The following is a 24,114-nucleotide window of genomic DNA, read 5'->3' as shown; positions in this document are numbered from 1 at the left end:
AAAGTTAATATAAATATTTTATTTTAAACACTTGTAATTTATTATTAATACGTTGTTAATAACTTGTTTTCAAATTGTTATGGTAGCTCTATTGCTTTTAAAGTCTTAAATTTTTTAAACAAAGTTATAAACTAATAATATTACAGAAAATTAAAACGAAAGTTGATGGGTAACGGTGAATATTTATTTTTAGTTCAACAATTTAAACTAAAAAAAATTCATTACAGCACAAATGTTAGATAGTGATTTAACATTGATTGATTATAAAATAAGAAAATTTAAAGTTGTTTTTCCCTGTGATTAACTTAAATTAACGATTGAATAAGCAATTGGAATAAGTATTCCTTTCAAAAGCAAATTGTAAAGGTCTATCAATCAGTATGTTACATATCTAGTATCTTTTAGGATTTAAGATCAAAGGGTTCATAGTTATCAGTTTAATTTAGGTACAAGAAATCAAAAAATTACCATGTACATTGTTTTCAACTTAAAAATTATTGTGTAAAAAAATGAAATTTGCACCAAGCATACTACTTTTAAAAGTATAACAAAAATGTATGTAAGTTTTTGAAATCAAATACAAAAATAACACTAAAAATTATCAATAATTATAAATATAACAGCTCTAAACTTTTAATTAGCAGAAAGGTATTTAATTAAATTTAGAAATTTACTTTGATCTACTTTCAACAAATGAGGCAAGCGTTAAACCTCATTTCAAATAAAAAGGGCTAATCGCAATAGGGCAGAAACTATTGTAGGAACTACAACTGAAACTTACGAAAATATGTAAACTAACAAAATCACTATACATAAAAGGCAACACAGAAACATCCAATCAGAACAAAGTGTGCGAGAGTTCAAAAAAACAGTTTGTTTCAATGCAAACACCGTAGTCAGACGAAACAATTCAAAACAAACCAACCTCGGCAAAAAATTGCATTGAAAATAAAAAAAAATGAACTTTAACCATAATTTCGTACCAATGAGCGAATGCATGGTGAGAAGGGAATGGAAATTATAAAGTGATAAAGAGTTCTCTCTCGAGAAGACCAAGCCTCCATTTGGTAAAGCACCACTCAACAGAGCAAAAAAGAGTGTAAAAATAAGCACTAAATTGTAAAGTATGGCTCGAAACAAGCCTATCTCGTTTCATCTTTCAATTCTCTCGTTTTTTTAAGCTCGCTGCAACTTCGAATGGTTTTTTGAAGCTTATTATTTTAAACTGCTTGTGCTTGGTTTATTGGTTTTTCCATTTATTTTTCTAATGGGCAATGACTACCCTGTGTTTGCACAGGGTAAATATTTGGCTGCACTTGGAGACAATGTGCATTTCTCTTAATGTGGTGTTACTCAGCACTTTGCAGTTTCGTATAAATGACCACATACAGTTATCATAAATGACGTTAGTATAGCAATAAGTACAAATAACCATACAAGATAAATGTTAGTGAAATCGTGTAAAAAGAATATGAGAACTTTTGTAAAATCATAAAAGTGTCTGTATGCGAATTTGTACTTTTAAAGGTTAAGACAAATAATATGTATGGAACTTAAAATATGGTTTATTATTAAAATTTTCAGTATTTAGTTTTTAATCTAAATAGCATTAATGACAAACTATTAAGGGCATAAGGGGGATAAACACCTTTTTTTGAAATTTGATTGGATTTTATATAGTTTTTACTAAACTACAAGATTATTTTTACAGACTTAAAAAATTCAAAATAATTTTTGAGATATAGCCGGTCAAAGTCGGAGGCAATAAAAGGTTCCTTATGGGAGGCGCAAACTAAAACGGTAAAAATAGACTATTTCACTAAAATTCCATCTTCTCCTACGTTTTTTGAGATAATTACCTCAAACTTTCAGGAAATGTTCCTTGATATATTTAAAAAATTCTGTCGGAAAGAATTTAAAAAAAAAATCAAAAAATTAAAATTTTATAACAAAAAAAATCTGTTTTTTTCGTTTATTTTTTGTATAAAATTCTATTTTTTAATTAAAAAAAAATCTTTTAATCTGTAAAAAGCATCTTGTCGTTTAGTAAAAGCTATATAAAATAAGATTAAATTTCAAAAAAAAGGTGTTTATTCCCCTTATGCCCTTAATCATGTACAGCATTGGTTAACAACTTATCATTAGTTATCTGGTTTTATGAAATATCTTGAATGAGATTATATAATATGTTGTGTGTATATTATGGTGGTTTAAAAAACTACACTTAACAATAATTTAAAGTTATTATCAATAACAAAATAGTTTTTGTTATAATTTTAGAACAGTTTCAAGATTTTTTTTAATTTTTATATTAAAACTATACAAGTAGTTAGAACAATGATGTTTTTGAATAGATAAAATATATTGTTTCTGAGAAACAAAAAGTGACGTGCTTTAAACGAATTGGAGAAAGTTTCTCCTATTCGTACTTCATCAAGTTACAATTTATAAACTGTGATAAAAAAGGAGTTAGAACCAAATTAAATGTAATTTCCGAGATAAAATTAATTTGAATACTCGTTATACACTTGAAAAGTGAATTTTCTGTGATAAAGTTGACTAGCACTTTGGAATTTTTTTTGTCAGAAAAAGATTAAATGTCATTAGATCATTTATGAATCAGACTGGCTGTAGTTAATTAAGTTAGAACAACTTTTCAAAAATATTTTAAATACTTGTTATTGTTGTGCAACTAAATTTAAATTGAGAATATAAAAAAAAATTTATTTAAGAGTAAAACTAATCTCATGTAAAAACTTATATCTTGTTTAAGCTTAACCAAAAACAATTGTAAACTTTTTAAGAGAAAAAACTAATTCAAGTTTGTTTAATTCAACAGAAATATATTTTTAACAGAAAAAACAACAAGTTAAATTTATTTCAAAATATTCAAAGAAAAACACCAAGGTTTACAACATTAAAAGTCATTTTCTCAAAATATGAAATTTGTACTTTTAAAACGAAATGAAATACTTAAAGTGGTTGTTTTGAAAGGCGGAATCTATGCAAATATTGAAACTTATTGAAATTTCCTCTATGTAATAAAACCTTGCTGTAATAGTAAGCAAAACAACAACAATTATTTACAAAAATTTACAATGGACTTAACAAAAACATAAGCAACCATTCTTCGGTTACATTTCTATTCCGACATTAAGACAGGTATCATTTGTTATAAAAACTGCACAGAAATTAAAAAAGGTGAGCAAACCAACAACTAACCCTCTACTGCTGCATCTAACAACCATGTTTAAAATTGCACCATTACTCGCAACGCACTATGAATAATTCATGAGAAATTTTTCACCAGTATAACATTACTCACCATTCACTGCCTGGGCGAAAACCACTTTGATGGCATATGGCGCGCATTTGTAAGAAAAATGGTTTGTTCGGTTTTTTAATGGTGCATAAGAACTATATTTTAATAATCAGCTGCCCCTTTAAAAATTGAACTAAAAGAGCATAAGATGGAAGAGTTTTACAAAAATTTACTTTTTCTAATACATGCTGGGCGTCAGTAAAAATTCTGGTTGCTAAGAACCAATTCAAAGAAAATAAAAATTACCCACACATAAAGCTTGAACTGGTAAGGTTTCACAAGCTAATGGCCCTTTCTGGAAACTTCTAATAGAAAGAAACAAACTATCAACTATCAAAATAGTGAGCAAATAAATGGTGTTTGAAAACCATTTTAGAGCTGTGTTTAGTTTGGAGCGCTCGAATGAGCTGGTAATTTCTAGAACCATCTGAATAAAGAGAGAAATTGGCAACCCTACTCTGAAGTGATGAGAAAATATTAAATAAACTTTGCCAGCATTTTTGCGGCTAGCTCACACGGTTCGGTATGTTATAAAATGTTATTTTTGTGAAACACTGAATGCTTGTATCAAGTTCATTTTATTGGTTGATTTCTGGTATTCTTGAAGCTAAATAAATATTTGGTTTAAGCAAACAACTAATGGTTTGTATAAAGTTAAGGTACTTAGATTAAAAACTGTTTTAAATGTTAATTTTAAAACAGATGTTTAATTTTTCTCTTTACTTTTTTTCGTTTTGGTTCATTGATACCAGTTTTGATATTTTATACTTGTATTAACTTGTGTTTCATGTACTTAAAAACAGACGAAGTGTTAAATCAGTTTTCAACGAATAAAGTAGAACAAAACTAAATGTAAAATTGTTATAAGAAAACGTAAAAAACTACACACAAACTATACAGGCCATTTGCAAAGCATGTTACGAAAAATGAGTAATGGCTTGTTTACTTTAGTATTATGCATGACGCGTATATTTGCAGTTTTCTGCTTACTATGGTAAAAATAAAAAAATAATTAAGAAGTTTTTCGCTTTTACAGAAAATTAGAATGGAATTTTTTTTTTAAACTAACAGTATTAAAAACAACTATTGTAAAAAACCACTTAGACCATATTTTTAAATCAAAAATATATACAGAATAAATAACTATTTTTAACCGTACTTTATTAAACATTCATACGAATGCATATGTTGTAATATTGCCCACATAATTATTTTGATATCTTATGTTCTAAAAATAAACTGTATATATTACAAAAACCAACTACTGCTGGATCGTAAACAAAAAACATGATTTAACGTAAAATAGTCATATTTACAAACTAAAACATAAACAGATGCTCAGTTTTAATATATATATATATATATATATATATATTACTGTTATTGTTTTATTTCAATTATGTTACTTAAATTTAAATATCGACTCAGAGCAAAATACAAATTAATAAACAATCAGCATAAAGATGTAAATGTATTCATACGTGAATGGTTTTTACATACGTAAATGATTAATATAAAATAAGGAGAATGATATTTTATTGTTTTTATTCATCAAAATATCTCAATATAGGTCAAACAAAAGCATATTTGAACGTAAAGTAAAATTTTGTTTTAAATTAAAAATCAAGGTCATAGGGGGGGTCCGACATTTTTTTGCAAAAATTAACTATGGCTTTTATAGTAAAGCTTTAAATACAAACTACAAGCCTGTTTTTATAGAATTCGAAAATATCATTTAACTTTTGAGATATTTTATTTTTTGTAAAAAGTTTCCGATTCAAACATATGGACCGCAAATTTTTCAGAGTTAATTTTCTTGGAAATTAAAAAAATCACTAAAAATCTATATCCTCCTTCATTTTTCAAGCAATCTTCTTCAAATTTTCAGGAAATGTTCCTTATATTAAAAGGAAATAAAGTTACTTAAATAATGTAAAAAAAAAAAAGTTATTACAAAAATTAAAAAAAAGTACTTATTTTTCAAAAAGAAATTTTTACAAAATTGTTTTTAATTACAAAGTAACGTTTTTTTGCTATTGTATAAAGATTAGACTGTGAAAGTTTGAAGAAGATTGCTTGAAAAATGTAGGAGGAGATAGATTTTAAATAAAATAGTCTTTTTTCGCTGTTTTAGTTTTCCCTTTCCATAGGGAACCTATTATGCGGCCCGACTTTGACTAGTCATATCTCAAAATATAATTTGATTTTTTTGAAAGAGTTTTTTAAAACAATAAAAAGCATCTACAAGCTTAGAAAAAACTCTTTAAAATAAGATCAATTTGTAAAAAATATGGCCTACCCCCTATGGCCTAAAACTTACATCCCGTCAAATAAATGGTTTTTGTTTCAAAGGTTTGAAATCAAATTGCTTAATTATATTTTTATGCACGCCTAAAAAAGCACACTGACATTTAAATGCTTATTTTAGTGTTGATGTAAATTAAAACAGACATTTAAAATAAAATGATATTTATTTTGCAGTAAATAGGTCAACTTATGTTCTAAAAACCTTTGTATGGTGTTTTTTACCACTACTATAACTGTTTATGTAGGTCAAGTGCTTTCAACTTAAATTGCAATCCTACTTCAACTAGTTTATGTTTTACTCGTGTTTTTTTTATTGGTTGATTTAAAACGTTCTACGTGTAAATCACGCGTTTTTATTTTCGCGCTGAATTGACAGGAGTCGTAAACATCTAGCTTTTACTTCATTGGAGTCTAGACTTGTACGTTCAGTATTTTATTATTAGCGCAAAAAACAAGTTACAAAACGAGTTACGCAAAATATTCTCGAGTCTTAGGGATTTAAATTAAACGAAAGAAATTGTTAAAGACGTGTTATATCTTTTCATGCTTTTTTTTACGTTTCTAAAAGTTTTTAATGAGCAATACAACGATTCATAACCGAAACGGAAATTAAATTAGTTTGTTATTTTTGTTTAACTAGTTTTGAATTTATTATTATTTATCATTAAAAACAACAAACGTCATATGAGTGGTTTTCGTATTTCTGCTTGCTTTATTTTCAAAGTCAAAATTTGAAGGATATTTATTTTAATACTATTTTAGACAGATGAAAACAAACCATTTTGTTCGATTACCGAAATTTAAAGTTGCGGTTGTTTTCAGCAGTATATTTTTACTATAAACCATTTTTCCAAACATAAAACAACTGTATTCTGCAGAGTTTGAAAACAGCATTTGCAGCAGAGTGTACACGTTAACTAAGGTACATTTTTCAAATTAAAAACTTTAACTTCACTTTGTTTTTTATACAAACCTGCCTAGGAAGTGGTGTAAGTGTAACTTGAAAAGGCTGTAACTTAAAACATCAGAATAAATTTTAATGTGTCTCAAACTATGCGTATAACAAATAAATGAGTCCTTGTTTTATGTTTATCACTGCCCTTACTTTACGTCGCGTATTTTAATTTTCTGAAATTATACAAATCTAAATTTTATTAGTCAAAATTTGAAAAGATAAATACAAATCAACCAACTGTTTTCTTCCGAGGGCAGATTCTGGCTGACTACAATGCCGCTGGACTTGCTCGTGTTCGAAGATCCCTTGCTGTGCGTCGAACCGTTCATAGATCCCAGCTCAATACTGTCCGAGTTCTTCTGTTGATTTGTAAAATAAATGTTATAATATCCAAGTTCGTATATTTATGAACTCGGCTTTAATTTTTTCAAACTCTTCTGCAAATTGTATTTGTTGTAAATTCAAAAATATAATTAAACTTTGATTATTTTGTTTTTTTGTGTGAAATTTTTAATTGTTTATTTTTATATTAAAGACATGGTGATTTTAAACATGTAGAAATAATGAAAAGCTATATTTAACAAACCTTGCTCTTCCTGAAAAGCGACATGGTGGTTTCGAAGAGGAAGAACAGGTAGATGCCGGCGACGCCCATGAGGTTCTTGTAGATTCCGGAATGGTCGTGGTTGTGGTGTCCCGGCTCCATCTGCGCCTGTTTGCAATTTAACATATTTTCTTATTTTTTGATTTATATTTTACAATATTGTTTCAAATATTGCAGACAATGTGCTGAAATTTGCTTGTTATTTAGTTTTACAGGTATAGTGTATAAGATATTAGAGCTTTACAATGTTGTTTCATCTGAGCCTGATTGTATGCTATATGTGTGTTTAAAACGTTGTACAGCATTTCAAATGTGCTAATATTACATGCTTGTTTGATATTGATGTATATAATTACAACTAAAAATTTGATAATTTAGACCAGTTAATATGAAAATAAAAAATTAACAGCTAACCGTGTTTTTAATATTTGTGTACATATCAAATAATTAAAGCTTAAAATAGATATCAAATTTTATTCGAGAGCTTCAAATTGTAATAAATTAAGTCTGCATTTTATAATAACTTTACGCTATGCTTTAAAAAAAGCCATGAACAAACAACGATTTTCAATAATATAGCTAAACGCATATTCTGAGAAGAAATCTAAACTAAACAAAAGGTTATTAAGGTTCATATAAAGGTTTGTATTTACGTTTCAACGGAAATATAAATTTATGCTACGTGGGCACTCAAACTTGTAGTGAAAAATCATAAATCGAGTTTGTGGATAAAAGCTTTCGGTACATGATACAACTTTTTTTTAATTAGAATCTTTATTAAACACTAAAAGTAAAACATGATTACATTTTTGAAATAAACTAAATTAGCTACTAAAAACTTATTTAGCTAATTAGTTAATATTATATGAATAGTTTAATAATTTTAATTAGTTAATCAGTGTTATATTGTATTGCAGTCAATGCAAATTTTTATGAAAATATTTTTGTTTGTTAATAGTGTATGACTAAAATAAGCTTTTTTGAAATATCATGTAATTGGTTTTATTATGTGGCAAACAAAACAATAAAATAAAGATTTAAATTACTATTTACTTTGTTACACAAAAGTGATTTACTAAATTCTTTTTGTTTCGATTGAACAAAAGTACCAGTATACGTTAACAATCAAATATATATCTACGGATAATGTTTAAACAAAAACCGATTTAACACAAATGTTTAAAACAATAACTTTATCCTTTGTTTAAAAGAAACAAACAGACAATGCTTTTATTTCAGGTTTTAACACAAAAAGTATTCGAAGTTATGTTTGAACAAACAAGAGCGCTTAATAAAAAGTCGAAAGGAAGTGGATATCTTCAAACAATGGTTTTTATAAAAATTCAACAGTACTTTAAAGTTTTGTGCGGGCAAAAACGGGCGAACAAAAAACTGTGACTCAATTCAAACGAACTGGAAACAAGTTTGATGGGTCATTGAAAAATCTGACCTGATTATGAGTCATAGTTATTAATCAAACATTGTCGAGATAATCTTTTATATTTAAGCAAACAATGGTGGAATTAATGTCAGTTACTAGAAACAGGAACGAGCTCTCGAAAAGCAAAAGTTTGCCGCCTTTTTTTAGAACGGAACCAAACAGTTTTTAGCGTTTGACATTGGTCAAACAAAAAGACCAAACAAAGCGGTAATTGATGTTGAGAAATGGTTTTGGTGAAAGACCAAACGAGTTTTGTAAAAAGACAAAGCGGTGATTGGTGAGAAATGCTTTTTTACCAGAAAAGGTCAAAACTGAGATTTCCATTTGAAGTTAGCTGAGTTTTTCAAGTGCGTTATATCGTCACACAGGACAATTTTCGAGTGGCTTTCGGCTAATTTCGAGTGCATCTGTGAAGGTTAAATCGCCCGGGCGAATAAGCGAGGCGTAATCGATCAACCGGTTGTTAATTTGGTCAATTATCCGTTTAAAGTTTGAGTTTCGCAGTTTAAAAGTAACTGAATATAATAAAACGTTTAAAATTACTTGATTATATTTTTTCTAACTAAACGTTTTTCTCTTTTATAAAATGTCACAACGATTTGAACGGCTTGGGCAAACAGATTTTATCGAACTTATCTGATTTTTTCCGCCCAGGCGTATGCTGACTCGGTACAACTCACAAGGGTGGGAAAATTGACCATATCTACAACCAAACATCAGATGGACTCACCAGCGACCAACTTGATTTGAAAGTGGGAAATTTCTTAATTTGTGTTAATTATTAGTAATGTTGAAAAATGAGAAGTAATTTTTGAAATAACTATAAAAAAATCGAAAATACAATAATTCTTTCAATTTCTTTAATTTTCTATGATGTTCTAGCAAAATTAAACATTTTATGCGTGAATTTGCTAAATTTTCATACTTACACGATAACTAAGAATCAAATTACCCGTTTAATTTTGCAAACACCACTTAACATTAACAACCCAGGTGCAAAAAAAAACATTTATCACACTCGTCATAGTGTAAAGTTTTAAGCGCGTCAATTGTGAAGCTTCAAAAAGTTTTTAGAAATTTGAAACTTGATTGGTTTTGCCCGGGCAAGAAGTGACTCTAAAAAATTACTCATGTTTTACGCTTTAGTCACAAAAATGATTAACTTTTTTTTTGCATAACTTATGGTTAATTGAATTGGTGATTTCTATCGGTCGTTGTCGATTTTATTTTTGAAGCTTACCATCAATCTAACGCATTAGTTGACATGTTTTATAAAGCTTTCTTTTTGTTAGACACGATTTTATAAATTATATTTGCATACTGTCAAAGTAACGTAACTTTTTATTTCGATAAACGTTGTTTCGTGAGATATTTTTGCTATAAGTTTTAAATAACAAGTCACGACATTAATACTTATAACTTTAAATTATTCAAGGTTTATTGCGAAGTTAATTTTTAAAGACCTTTTTAAAATTTGGTACAGAGTTTAGCTTTAAGTTTTTTCCTAATATAGCCAAATAACAGCTATTAAAAACGCAAGAAACATATATAAAGTATTGCAACAACTACTAAAAGCTATATTAAGAAACTTAGAGTCATGAGCTTAACTAAAATTAATGATTTTAAAGTTGCAAAAAATCTAATTAACTGAGGAAACTTAAACACTTCTAGTTTTTATTGGCTACTTTTTGAATGGTATGGGCTTTCAAAAACTTTTCTCTTTAATCTTGCAACTATTGAAAACACTTTTTCAATTGGTAGCTGAATATATACGCACTCTCTAGCTAGGAAGAAACAAATTTAACACGTGTTGAATGTACGGTAGTACTACACTTCCGTATTATATAGTAACATTGAGGTATTCAACAAACATTTATTTGTTTGATTCTATTTAAAAACTGTACAAATGTAAACTAAATTACTACAATTCGTAAACATTCATATTTAAATTACTTTTATGTAGTAATTTAAGTAACAAAAAGTTAATTTTAAATCTATAAAATTAAACTATCATCTTAAATAACTATATATAAGTATTAATATAAATGAAAAATACCGTTTAATTCAATTTAAAGTGTGTAAAAGGATTCAAGAGATTAAGTTGAGATATTGGTTTATTTGTTTTTGACCTCATTAAACGTTTAAGTTAATATTTAACTAGAAAATACAAATACACACAGCTAAATACATACATTTCATTTGATCACTTTGTTAGTTCGTAATGTTATTTTTGTATTAGAGTTTTCAGTATTGCATTGAAATGATTTAAGAATTTAGGTTTACTAAAAATGAATAATTTGATCAGATATTGTTAATGCATCAGAAGATTAGTTTGTTACTTTATTAATTTTATTAAAAGGTTCACTAAATCAATTTATAGCATAACTTAATTTGTTTTGTAGTTAATACTTGAATAATTATCATTAAAAAATATCCATTTATATTAACTTTTTATCTTAATTAGTGGTTGTTTTAGTAACTACAATATTATACGAATCCTATTTATTTGTTGGTAAAATTATTAAGGAATAGCTGAATACTAAGCAAACGACTTTTAACTCAAATACTTGTAGACATTTTTCAAATAACTGTTTACCACAAAGTGGACTTTTTGTAAAAACTTACAACAAAAACAATTCTTATTCTTATCAACTCAGTTTTATAAATGGGTCAAATATTTATAGAGCCTCGGTAAACATTTTTTTTTTTGCTAAGTAAAAAAAATCACAACTTGTTTAAAATTATTCTTCTCTAAAGTTTCATTCTTTAAAAAGGTAAAATAGTAAGCGATTAAACATGATAACTCATTGACTTGTTTTAAGGTGAAAACAATTAAATTTTCAAGTATTTTGTCTAAAAACATGTTTGTTGTCTTAAAATGTAATTAAATATTGTACTTTGTTGTTTCTAAAAACAAGATAATGGAAAAATTTTGGCAAATGCCAAAACAGTATTAAATAAAGCTAATTAATTAAATAAAGCTAAAAAAATTTTTAGCTAACAATCAAACTTTATTAATTGACAATTAAATTGGTTGTTTTTCAGAAAACCCTAACTTAAACTTTTATTATTTTTAACATTTTGAGGTCTTTAGGGAAAACAATATAATTTATCATAAACACTAAATTTACATTTTATAAATTTAATTTATTCACAAAAACACTTTATATTCTTATTTGCTTAACCTACATATAGTAATTTATTAATATTTTTTACTTACTTCTCTGAAAATGTGTTACAAAAAAGTGGAAATAACGTTATATATGTATCTAAAGTTATTTGTACACAGGTTTTTGTTTTTTAGCAGATATATAACCTTTAAAAGTTCTCAATCTAAACATTTCACTATATATTCATTATATTTAAATCAGTAACTGTTTATTATATGGAACAACCTTTAATATTTGTATAATGATTTTTAAATCTTTAATATTTTTTTATCTATAACCATTCAACTAACATGGGGCAACTAAACATTTTAAATTCAAATTCGTTCATTGTAATTTGTATAACTGTTTTTATATCTTTGGCATTTTTTAACAAATTCAGTGAACTAACTAGGGGTAGCAGTTTTAAAGTTTTTTTCAACAAATCATCTATGTCATCTATCCTAACTATAATAATTTTAATCTATAATAGGGGTTATCTGAATTATCCAAACATTTCTAATTTTAACAAACTAATCTATCCAACTAACATGGGGCAGCAAGTGAAGGACAGCATCCCCACACATGGTCCCGACCGCCATGGCAACCAGAAAGTTCATGGTGATGTGGTACATGCGGGTGAACTTCATCAGCGGGATGGTTGCTATGCCGACTATGGAAATGAGGGAAATAACCCCGACTGAAACCGTGGCCACTACCCATGACACTGTAGTGAATGAACAGGTTGAAATCAATCATTATTTATTTTATTGAATGCTGTGGGAACTTGAGTTTGTTTTACTTATTTTAAAATACTTTTTTTTTTTACTGAAATTGTTGCTATCTTATTTTTAAATATCTTATTTTACAATTTATTACAAACATTTTACATATAATTTTCATAAATTGGTTAATTTTACTTGATAAATGCCAACTTAGCTCAAGATTAGCCACATAATAAAACAATAATAGATATAAAACCTTAAAAAGTTTAACAATAGTTTATCAAATTAGAGCTAATTTTTTTAATTTAATTCATGAAGGCTATGAATTTGTGAAATTGAAAAAATAATAAAATTTAACTACTTTTAAATAAACTATAATTAAGTTTCTCATCACTTAAATTTACTTTTATAAATTTAAGTTAATCTTAAAACAATAGTTTATTTGTTTAAACACAATATGTCTCTTTGTATTTACAGACAAGACAACTTTACAAGTAAGAACAAATAAAATAAGACAATGTCATTATTTGAATAGCTGAACAAATACAACATTTATAACATACAAATATACCCAAATATTAGTGAACAAAAATGATAAAAATATATAATCAGTTACATCTACAAATATAACTATCAGAAATACATATTTTTTACCTTATAACGCTTTTAGATGATAAAATTCTTAAAAGGTTATTCTAAATTTACAATTAATATTAACAACTTTTCTTACCTACAGAGTTGTTGCTTTCTGATTGCTCTTCTTCTGTATAAATAGTAAATTGTTAGGCTTCAATTTTATTTTAAAGCTTAGTTTCCACACAAGATTACTTAAATTATCAAGCAAAAATTACTTATCAGCTTTGAAAACTTACCCATCATTTTTAAACGCTTTACTGGTTTATAAAGCACTTAATTATGTGAACTAGAATTTTAAGTCTGAGCACCGCTAAATTTTATTTTAACCTCAACTACAAAAATTTATTCATTGGTAAATTACCTTTTACAAGTATTTTTAAACTGATGTAAAACTATTTATTAAAACTAAACTAATAACTTTAACTAACGAATCTGGCAGGGTTCCTTGCCTCTGACCTTGTATTGGAGCAGCCTTGGCATAAGGGCAATAAAATGGTTCAGGTTTAATGGGAATCCCATCATAATTTGCTCAACTTCACTCAATATGGCGCACTGTGGAGTTTATACTTTTGATTAAAATGTTTAATGGTTAAATTACAGCAGTTTTAATTAGAGATTTAGATTTGGTGGAGAGATAAGAGATATACAGTTGGTACGATAAGCAGCCATACTTAAATCATTTTATTTAATTTTTAGGTAGTTTTCAACTGAAAGCAGTAAAACAAGAAAAAACTAAAATAAAACCACAGCAGATCTTTGAGAATATATTCCAAAAATGTACAAAACAAATGACAAACCCCCTCAGTGATGTTCATGGGTTTCATTTCTTCTTCGTGTTCATCTTCCTCATGTGGCCCGTGGTTGTGGCCGCTGTGATCATGAATTTCTCTTCTTCTCCTATTAACAATGATTTATCAACAATGTGCAAAAAAAGACTACTTGTCTAAAGTAATAGAAAAAATATAATTTTTAACTGATGTGTGTACTATATTTAATTAAATATATTCATTCAACTTTTTATTTGAAGATTCTCACACCAAATAAAAGCATAACAAACCTGTGGTTGTGTCCAGAATGATCATCGTGACTACCATGATCATGTCCTTCGTGGCCCTCATGACTTCCGTGATCATGACCATCGTGACCGTCAGAACCACCCTGAACAAGGTCTAAGTCCTTGAGTAACCTTAAAAATTAAGATGATAATTTGTTATGTAAAAAAAAAAGTTTCAAAGATAATCTAAACACTAAACATACTTCACAACACAGTTGCATAAATGGATTTTAGATAACTAGTAAAAACAACAACAATTTATCATTATTACAAAACCAAAAGCTTAAAAGTAGTTTGCAGCTCTATCTATTTATCAAAAACTAAGCTTATTTAAAAGGAAATTAAATAGTAACAAGGCAAATTCAAGGTTTTTACCTGTGGAGGCCGGCATCGAGTACCAGGTCGTGCTGTTTGTCCTTGTACCTGTCAAACATGACCCTGGTGTTGAAGGCCATGTCGTCCATCAACACCCCGTTCCTGCTGCTAACCTTCACCACGTAGCTGACCCCGTCCTGCGACTTCTCCACCAGACTGTCTGTGAGTTTTGAATTTTGTAAAAATAAAATTTGTAAAATCAATATAAAATTTTAACTTGATTAATTTTTTCATACAAAAAAATTGTTGCTGACTTTTTCTCTGTGAGGTTTTGGTTGAACATGATAAAATCTGTGGTATCAATTAAAAGGAATTTTATATCAGAAAAACTGTCATATGTGTTATTGGGATAAGGGTTTTTTTTTTGGAATAACTTGTTTTGTAAAACTAATTTAAATATTAGTGTTTGACCTATACACTTGTATATGACAATTGTATCTAAAAATTTCGTAGAAAAAAAATATATAATTGTTTCTAAAATTGCTTGAACTTTAAATATACAATTGCAAAACTTGGTTTGATCAGATAAAATTCAAAAAGTATTCAATAAACACCCAGTATTTAATGCAAGTATACTTAATGGAATTAATTAATAACCACACTTTTCCTTTAATCTTTTTTGCAAAGATCTCTATGAGTTTACTAGAAACTTGTTGGTAAAAATTCAAAGTCATTTATTAATCTTTGAGCAGCAAAATAAGGAAATATAAATATATACTTTTCTAATATGTTAAACAACAATTTCAGTTGCTAGGGTTGTGATAAAAACTAAGTAATTGCTATTGAACATTAAAAAGTTGTCAGATTGTTATTTAACATTAATATCAATATAAACAAACCTATGGCAGCCACAGAGGGTACCAAACTCCATAGCATTAGAACCGCAACAGCACACAACATGCACACATGATTTTTGTGACACTTCTCCTTATGGAAGTTTGAGTTGCTCCTTCCACAGCTTGACTTCATTTGTGGACCTGACAACATAAGGTGATGTATTTGTAAAATAAAGCAATTAACTTAAAAGTATTTCAACTGCTAGTATTTTTAACTAAATAAAGAGTTAATGTTAGCAACTTATGGTTTGGCAGGGTCACTCTACATGTTAAGATATTACAAAACAAGTCATATAGAGACATTTATTAACTATTTCTGCTTATTATCAACATTAGCTAGGTAATTGAGCTTCAGTTTGTTATATTCATAATATAAACTTCAACTTTTGTGATCAATGCAAATGAGTAATAATTTAAAAGATTTCTAGTAATTAAATCTTTGACACCAAAATGTTTTACAAGTTACTCTAAATTAATTGTTAAGGTTTTATAACTTTACACGCTTTAGTCTGGTAATATGTTTCACAACACTCCGAATTTCAGTCAATTTATTTTTTAATAGACTCTTACTCTAAGGAAATTTAAAACTTTATAATTTACATTGCTCAATTACACCTCACTGACACTTTGAGCTTAATTTGTGTTATTATTTGTGAAATTTATCAGAAATAATTATAGGAGTTAAAAAAGTTTTTAATAGCAAATATTGACTTTTAAAACTTTTTAATAGCGAATATTAACTTTTAAAACTTTCTGGTAAACTACAATTTATTTGCTAATTTTTTAAATAAGGATTTATCAAATATGTTGACCTACTACAAGAAACTTGGTATGAAAATAATAAACAAGTAAAACCAAACAAACATTTATAAAATACTTTTATAAAAATTTCAATGTTGTTACCCACAAAAATTTTGTTATTGTTATTAAGAAATAAAGTACTGTATGATTTTTAAATGCCAATGAGCTTTTACAAGAAATCAAGAAAATTCAAATACTAAGTTAAGTATTTCTTTGTTTTTTGAGAAGCTTTATTTATTTTTAATTATTCATAAAACTTAACTGTTTATAAATTGTTTACCATTCTAAACTAATAACTGATTAAACAACTCTCTGACTCGAGCATTGTGAGATCAAAACCCATGGCCAAAACACACATAAAAAAGAAGTTTTGGGACTACGTTACAAAAATTGTATCTAAATATTTGAAAAATATTAAAATGAAACTATTAGTTCTGCTGATGAGATTTAAACATTATATCATACCTGTGTTAGATTTTGAACAAGATAACATGCTTTATATTTGCTCTTATGAAGAGTTTATAATTATTGAAGTGCTATCTATATATTTGAGCTAGCTTCAGATAGCTTCAGCTTTTGGTAGCATTAAATATTTCCACTAATAAATAATCCCCTTATATAAACAGTAACATAAAAATATTAATATTTTTAAACAAAAGCGATTTTTATTTAATAAATATAAAGCAAAACCGAATAAAGAACAATTTTATAGATAACAAAAGTTTATATGAAGAAAACTTTGTTTTAAACGTTTTATTATTCTAAAAATGAAAATATCTAAAACACGACAAAACTGCAAGACAAACGTTTGTAGTAAAACATAACTAGTAATTTATGTACCTTAGTTAAAAAAACTAGTTTCAAGTAAATTTTTTATAAAATAAAAATAAAAAATATTTTAGTAATTTTAAATATAATATTCTTTAGTGACGTTTATTAAAAAACTAACTAATATAAAACTAAAAACACAATATACGAGTAACGAATTTTACCAGATTGTAATTTGTGTTATTAAAAGTATCAAGATTTATAAAAGTATTGGAATTTTTTTTAATTTTTTGACATAACTAAATACTTCAAAAACTAAGGTTGAGTATTATCCTTCATTTAGTTTAGTTTAGAATTATAATAAAAATCTAACTAAATAATTTTTTTTTGTATCAAGTTACGTAACTAGCAATGTACTTTAATAAATTTTATTTTGAAATCCTATAAATACTAATAATTTTTTTTAAATACTTCTGTAATATATTTTTTTAACAAAATTCGTTGGAATACAAGAAATCTGATAAATCTTCATTTATTGATAGAAATCTAATGAAATATATTTAAACTTTTGTTATTTTCAAGCTGTAACAAACTTTAAATAGGCAACCTTTCTTAAATAGTTGTACAAATGCTACGTATTGTAATTAGATTAAGCTTAAGAATTTAAAGATTTTCAAAAAACATTTTTATATTTATAATTAGTACCAATGTTTAGTTTCTACTCGAAAAATTAGATTTATAGCAGTGAGTAATAATGCAAACTTTAATTATACCTAAGAAAAATTTAATATAATTTGTAACCATTGTTTTTCTTTTTTTTTAAATCTTGATTAAAAAAAACAAGTGCTGTCATTAACTAGTTTGTCTCTTTATTTAGTGCAAAGCAGACATCTTAAAATCGAGAATCGAGATTTACTGGGTTAGCCAAAGACCAACTCGTCTTAAAATATAGATTTTTTCCATATATTTGCATGGCAACAGAAAATCACCAACATGGAAATGCTAAACATAATGGTCACTATGTATTTAACCGAAGCAACCTTGGTAATAGTCTAATAGTGGGAAAACAACGTGTTCCAAAGTATTTAGTATATAGCAATATTCTCGTTGGTAAACGCAACTGCGCAATTTTGCAAGTGAAAGATCGGTTTATTGTTTATTAAACGACAAAAATACGCTCAAAAAGTTTGTTCCAAGGACCTGGTGTACAAAAAAACTTTTTGGTATTGAGTTATACACCAAAATATTTTAATGTCATGTCCAAGACAATTTTATTTGTAAATGTTTATATGAAAATGGTTTTTGTTTTTAAAGCTTTGTACATTAGTTAATAATATGATAAATTAGTTTAAGAGTAACCCTTTTAGCCGTAACTTTTGTCTTGACTAGTTTTTTTTTTTATTTTCACATATAGACCAATTGTTATTAAACTATTAATATCAGTAAAGATAAGAAATTAACTTCCTTCTTTTTAAAAGCTAGTTTTTTGGAAATATTAACAAGCTGTAGTATAAAAGTTATATATTACTTTTTAAGTTTTTAAGTATATTTTTAGAGTAGTTTGTTTTTATAGGTTTAACAAGCCTGCATTTTTATAATAATGAGTATGTTAACATAATACAATTCTATAGCCACACAGTGGTGACGACTTGCGGCTCTTAAAATAACAGCTCTATGTTCACAGGTTTATATTAGCTTGGGAACCACTGGTTTAAACGTAATTGTATTCAATATTCATAATCACTGATAGTAGCTATACTCTATTGAGATAGAAATGTTTTCTGGCTATAAATAAAGAACAATTTTAAACTTAAAAAAACCTAAATTATCAAAGGTTATAATAAGTTACAGTAGTTTGAAGTTTGAACTCTTGTAATTTACTCAAACACTCAAACAAAAGTTTTTTAAAGTATATCTATTCAAATTATTAAAAATCTTAATTAGTTTTTTTAACGCATTATGAGTACTCTTGTAAATATGTTTTACAGATCTAGTTTGGAGAAGCAATTTTTGTTATTATGCTACACATCACTTACTTAAAATAACTTTCTTTTGTAATCTAAAGTAAGTAAGAAAAACCAAAATCTAAAAAAATCTGTAAAGAAAAAAAACATTACACAATTAATCGCAATTTAGCATTTAAAAATTTCTTAATATAAACCTTAATTTTTGATTTAAATTGATGGATATTAGAAATTTGAAAAATTTTGCAGCAAAGGGGATTTATTTTTTTTGCAATTTTGGTTGCAGCACATTTTGTGGTAAACGATTTATATAATTTTTGGAGTTAATGTTCTGCACATTATATTTTAATCAATACATCTAGTTATATTTGGGTGTCTTGCCAAACGTGAACTTTTTTTCTTTTAAATCTAGTTATCTTTAACAACACTGGTCTTAACATCCTCAACTTCGCAGATGACACAATGTTGTACAAAACATATACAAAAGACACATATCTAAATGACAGTAAAAATTTTAACATAGAACTTAAAAAGGTATCAGATTGGCTAATGGAAAATAAACTTAAATTAAATCTTAATAAAACCAGAAGCATGATTTTATATCAATCAAAAAATATTTTTTGGAAAAATAAAGATCCTAATGTAAAAATAGGTAAAACAGTTATATCAAACACAAATGGCTATAAATATTTGAGAATAATTATAGACAGAAATTTAAAATGGTCAGAACATATAGAAACTATAAAAACAAAATTACAAAAAACATTGGGTATATTATATAAAACCAGACACTTCTTAAATGAAAAAGCATTATATTTGATATTTAATTCTTTGCTTATGAGCAATGTTAGATATGGCTTGTTGTGCTGGGGAAGAGCAAATAAAAAATGTATAAATGATATTAATGTTCTCATAAACAGAGCACTTAGATGCATACATTATAAGAAATATGATGACAGTGTAAGAGAATTAAAATCTCAGAAAAAAATATTAAATGTTGAGAGTCTGTATTTATATGAATTAGGTCTTTTTATGTTTAAGTTTAACAACAATTTGTTACCAGATAACTTTAAAAATTACTATAAAAGTGTAAAAAATGTACATAATTATCATACCAGGTCTTCAGAAACAAATTTTTTCCTACCTAGATTCAACAGCAAAATAGGTCATAAATCACTATCCTTCCAAGGTAGTAAGTTGTGGACTAAGTTGCCATTAAGTTTAAAAAGTATAAGTCATTTTGGAAAGTTCCAGCATGAACTTAAAAGTTATCTTTTAAATAGTAATTCTCAAGGTCATTAGTGATCATTCCTACTCCCTATTTACTTTGTTTAAGGAGTTAATAGTACTTGTCATTTGATATCCAAATTTTTATAATTTTTTTTATATTTTAGTTTTTTTTTTTGTCCGAAAGTTGGTTTGTTTGGTCACAGTAACATTGGTTTAGACTGGATTTTATCATTTTCTATCTAATTATTTCTAAGATTGTAGTTAAAATTAACTATTTAGTAATTCATTTAATATCCAATTTTTTGTTTATTTTTTAATTTTTTGTTGGAAAGTAGATTTGTTTGGTTACATTAACATTGGTTTAGTTGAGATTTTAGCATTTTCTGTCCAGTTATTTTTAAGACTATTCCTTAAGATACTTTTTTTAATATATACTTTATTATTTTATATTTTTTATTGCATGAAAATGTAAAAAGAATAGTTATAGATGTTTATATTTTAGCAGAAAATAAAGTATTTAAAAAGCAAGCTGAGATAACTGTTTCAAGCAAATTTATATTGAAGAAAAATCTCTTTTTGAGCAAAGTAAAATTATTCTTTTTTATGTTTACAAATGTTGTTTTCTTTCTATTATTTCAGTTAAGACTTAGACAAGTTTTTCAAAGAGAAAAGAGTTTTTTTTTTTTTGATTGATAAAGTGGAAAGAAATTTGTTGTTGTTAATATCATTGTTGTTAAAATTATAATTGTTTTTTTTTTTTTTTTTGTAACGTATCTTCATGTTTTTATTTATAAAAGTTAAGTTCAGTTATTGTAAAAATCACTTCTTTAATATTCTATAAAAAAAAAAATTTACAATAGTTTATGTAGCTATTCAAATGTGAAATATTTTTATTTTCAACTTAAATTATCAAAAGAAAAAAAAAACTTTTTTAGCACAAAATACTTAATTAAAATGATATATTTATTCTATACTTTTTATCTAGTTTAAGCAATTTTTTTATGGATACAGCTTTATTTTACTTTGTTTGAATATTGCAGTTTTACGTTATTTTTATTTATTTTTTCTTCAATGTTATAGTTATATTTTACTGTTACTTACTTTTTGATAGGTTAAAATAAGTTGGTAGTAGAGTCGAAATTCTTAAACACACATAAAAAAAGGAAATAACTTAAAATATACATATTTTTTTTCTTTTTAAATTATATAACAGGGTAATTTATCTGCAAAGTTCTGGATTAATTTTAAAATTGAAATTTCAGATAAAAACTTAACCTTTTAACGTAAAGTTAGATATATATTTATGTGTATATAGTGTTAGATATATAAGTGTGTAAAAATTCTTTTATTTTTTGGAAAATTCTTTTTTTTTTCTATTTATTTTTCTTAAGAAGAATATTTAATGTTGTAAAGTTTAATAGAGTCTCTTTTTATAGAGCTTTTCGTTTTAGAGTTTAAATTTTTCATTTTTTTCATTTTTAGCTCATTATAATATTGATTAAGTTTGGGTATGCAACTCGATGACCGAGAGGTCTTTTTGCTATCCAGGTCATTGAACCAAAACATTTTTGAGCAAAAATTTTTATTTTTTTTTCGCTTTTTGTTCAATAAACTATTATTATCTTTAGGTTTGATGACAATAAAATATAAAGATGTAAAAAAAATAAACTCTATGTCTTTACACTTGTATTTATTTAAGTATTAGCAGTAATTCACTAGGAAAAAAGTCCTCTCTGTAGCATATACCACTTAACCTTATAATTAATTTCCCCAATTAACTATACCAATCTCAGCAACCAGCTTTTATTGGTGAGCAACTTCTAGTGAATTAACTAATTGAATAATGACTTAAATGTGAAAGGTAATAGTATAAAACAAGAAGTAAAATGAAAATAGAAATTATTTGAAGATCTTATAATAGTTTTAATTGTATATCTTAGTTTAAGTTTATTATTTTTTATTTACAAACAACATAAATTGATTTATTCTTAAAATAATAGTTTTGCATGAAGTATAATATTTTCTTACAACATTTAAAGTAAATTTTTTGGAACAAATTTTAAACAAAAATGTTTAAAACTTCATTGTTTATTTTTGAAGAAAATAAATTACCTAAAAAATTGAAATTTACTTATGACAGACCTTTGAAACATTAAAATCGTAGTCTGAAAAGTTTGAAAACCATTTCTTAAAACTTTAAAAGATAGATTTTAATTGAAAAATATTTTTTTTCCATTTAGTATGCACCTTTTTGTGTTCAAAATTAAAGGAATATCATTTGACAACAATTACAAGATTCATGTCTCTGTACTAAGATCTACTAAAAGATGGACTTGCTTAAAAAGATGTCATAACCTGTAAAGATTTGAAAATACTTAAGCTAAAGTCATTAAGTAGGTGTTTACTAATGCTGCAGTATAGTGAAAATTACAAATGTTAGTGAATACAAACTTAACCACTTAAAAAAAAAATAATTAAATTTGAACTCATTGTGTTAATACCAAATATAATTCAAGTTTAAGAGTTGTTTTTTTTTTCAATAAGTGTTAACTGTAAAATCTAATGCAAATATTGTTTTTCTTTAATGATTTACTTTTAGGGTTTCAAATCACTCAGATTAGTTTAAAAATTTTAGAAAACTCATGCAAGTTAGACCACATTTAAAGTTTTTTTGAAAAATTTTAGATGATTTAGAACGGTTTAAAGTTTTTTTTGTGTATTTCTGGATAAGTTCTACGACCAAAAACTATTTAATTTTTATCTTTTGTACATTTCCCTATTAGACTTAATTAGAAGATTTAAATAAGCAAGTAATTATACAATTAGTTAAGCATGAAGTTATGAATTGAAACAAACAAATGTTTGTTTAGTTTTTAAAGCTCTTTAATTTTTGATTTCTGACAACTCTGCTTCTAGATACTAAGTCTTTTTTATTGTTATGATATTTTTCAGATATTCTAGCTTGAAAAACAATAAAGTTTTTCAGCTTTTGACTGATAATACTTTATTTTTTCTAGTTTTTTATAAACTGGAGCTGATTCAAGCTAGTTTTATGTAACTAATGATGAATTTTTGCTACAAAGAGTGACAAGCTTGTTTAAAACTTTTTTTAACTTACAGGATACATAAAATTTTGTTTTAATAAAGGTGTAAGAGAAACTTACCAAATAAAAGTGTTTTATTTTAGTAGAAAATACTTAGTTGACTAATGTAATAAACATTTTAAATTATGTTGAAATTTATCAGATAAGGTTAATAATATTAAAAGCTAAAACAATATAATTTAATTTAATACATATAAAACCTTAAATAATGATTAGTTTTAAATCTGATCTTAAATTAAGCACATGGTTATAAAAATTAGAAACTACAACTAAATCACTTATTAACGGGGATGGGTCAAATATGCCAAAGAAACTTTTAGCACAAAGGTACACTTTTGCACAAAGACACTTTCCCTAAATAAACTTTTGCGTGAAGGGTCCTTTTTGCACTAGAGTAAAAATTATGTAAAATGAAATAAAAAATTATAAACAAAAATATTAATAAATCAACTATTATAATAACAAAACAAAAAAAGTTACCAATTGAGAGTAAGGGTTAGGGGTAACAGTCATAGGAAAAACTAAAAGAAAAAGAATAACAAAAAAAGTATAAAATAAAAAACTTTTCAACCCATGCAAAAGTGTTTTTGTGAAAAAATGTTCTTTTAGGCAAAAATGTCTTGGAGTAAAATTGACCTTTTACGCATATTTGACACCTACCCATTATTAACATTATTTATTGTTCTTAATTTTACTTCTAAAATCTTTAGTAATTTCAATTGTAGATAATAACATTTAAAATTTACTAGCAGTAAAATTAATTTACAGAAATGAAAAATATTTTCGGTTAACTTTAAACTAAAATGAAATGGTACAAGAAAAAGCTGCAAAAATGTTGAAGTCTTT

The 24,114-nt window shown here is 26.1% G+C and overlaps 1 protein-coding gene across 1 annotated transcript in view; it reads right to left on the bottom strand.

The window, feature by feature from the left end:
* The window catches only part of LOC145834332 (zinc transporter ZIP10-like), a 29,851-nt gene extending 13,091 nt beyond the window's left edge, over positions 1–16,760 (bottom strand). The window contains exons 1-10 of the mRNA XM_082941734.1: positions 16,668–16,760; positions 15,405–15,542; positions 14,566–14,725; positions 14,194–14,322; positions 13,934–14,033; positions 13,565–13,688; positions 13,231–13,263; positions 12,327–12,502; positions 7,171–7,296; positions 6,823–6,943 (exon numbers count right to left, since the gene is read on the bottom strand). Coding sequence (XP_082797860.1) covers positions 6,823–6,943; positions 7,171–7,296; positions 12,327–12,502; positions 13,231–13,263; positions 13,565–13,688; positions 13,934–14,033; positions 14,194–14,322; positions 14,566–14,725; positions 15,405–15,542; positions 16,668–16,695 — 1,135 coding nt within the window. The 5' untranslated portion in view covers positions 16,696–16,760. The remainder of the gene's footprint in view (positions 1–6,822; positions 6,944–7,170; positions 7,297–12,326; positions 12,503–13,230; positions 13,264–13,564; positions 13,689–13,933; positions 14,034–14,193; positions 14,323–14,565; positions 14,726–15,404; positions 15,543–16,667) is intronic.
* Between the last annotated feature and the right edge of the window lie 7,354 nt (positions 16,761–24,114).

The sequence above is a fragment of the Thalia democratica genome, chromosome 4, assembly GCF_965202585.1.
Source record: "Thalia democratica chromosome 4, ktThaDemo2.hap1.1, whole genome shotgun sequence".
NCBI classification, from domain to species: domain Eukaryota; kingdom Metazoa; phylum Chordata; class Thaliacea; order Salpida; family Salpidae; genus Thalia; species Thalia democratica.
The sequence above is the reverse complement of the archived record's forward strand: the minus strand, read 5'-3'. Positions and strand labels throughout refer to the sequence as shown.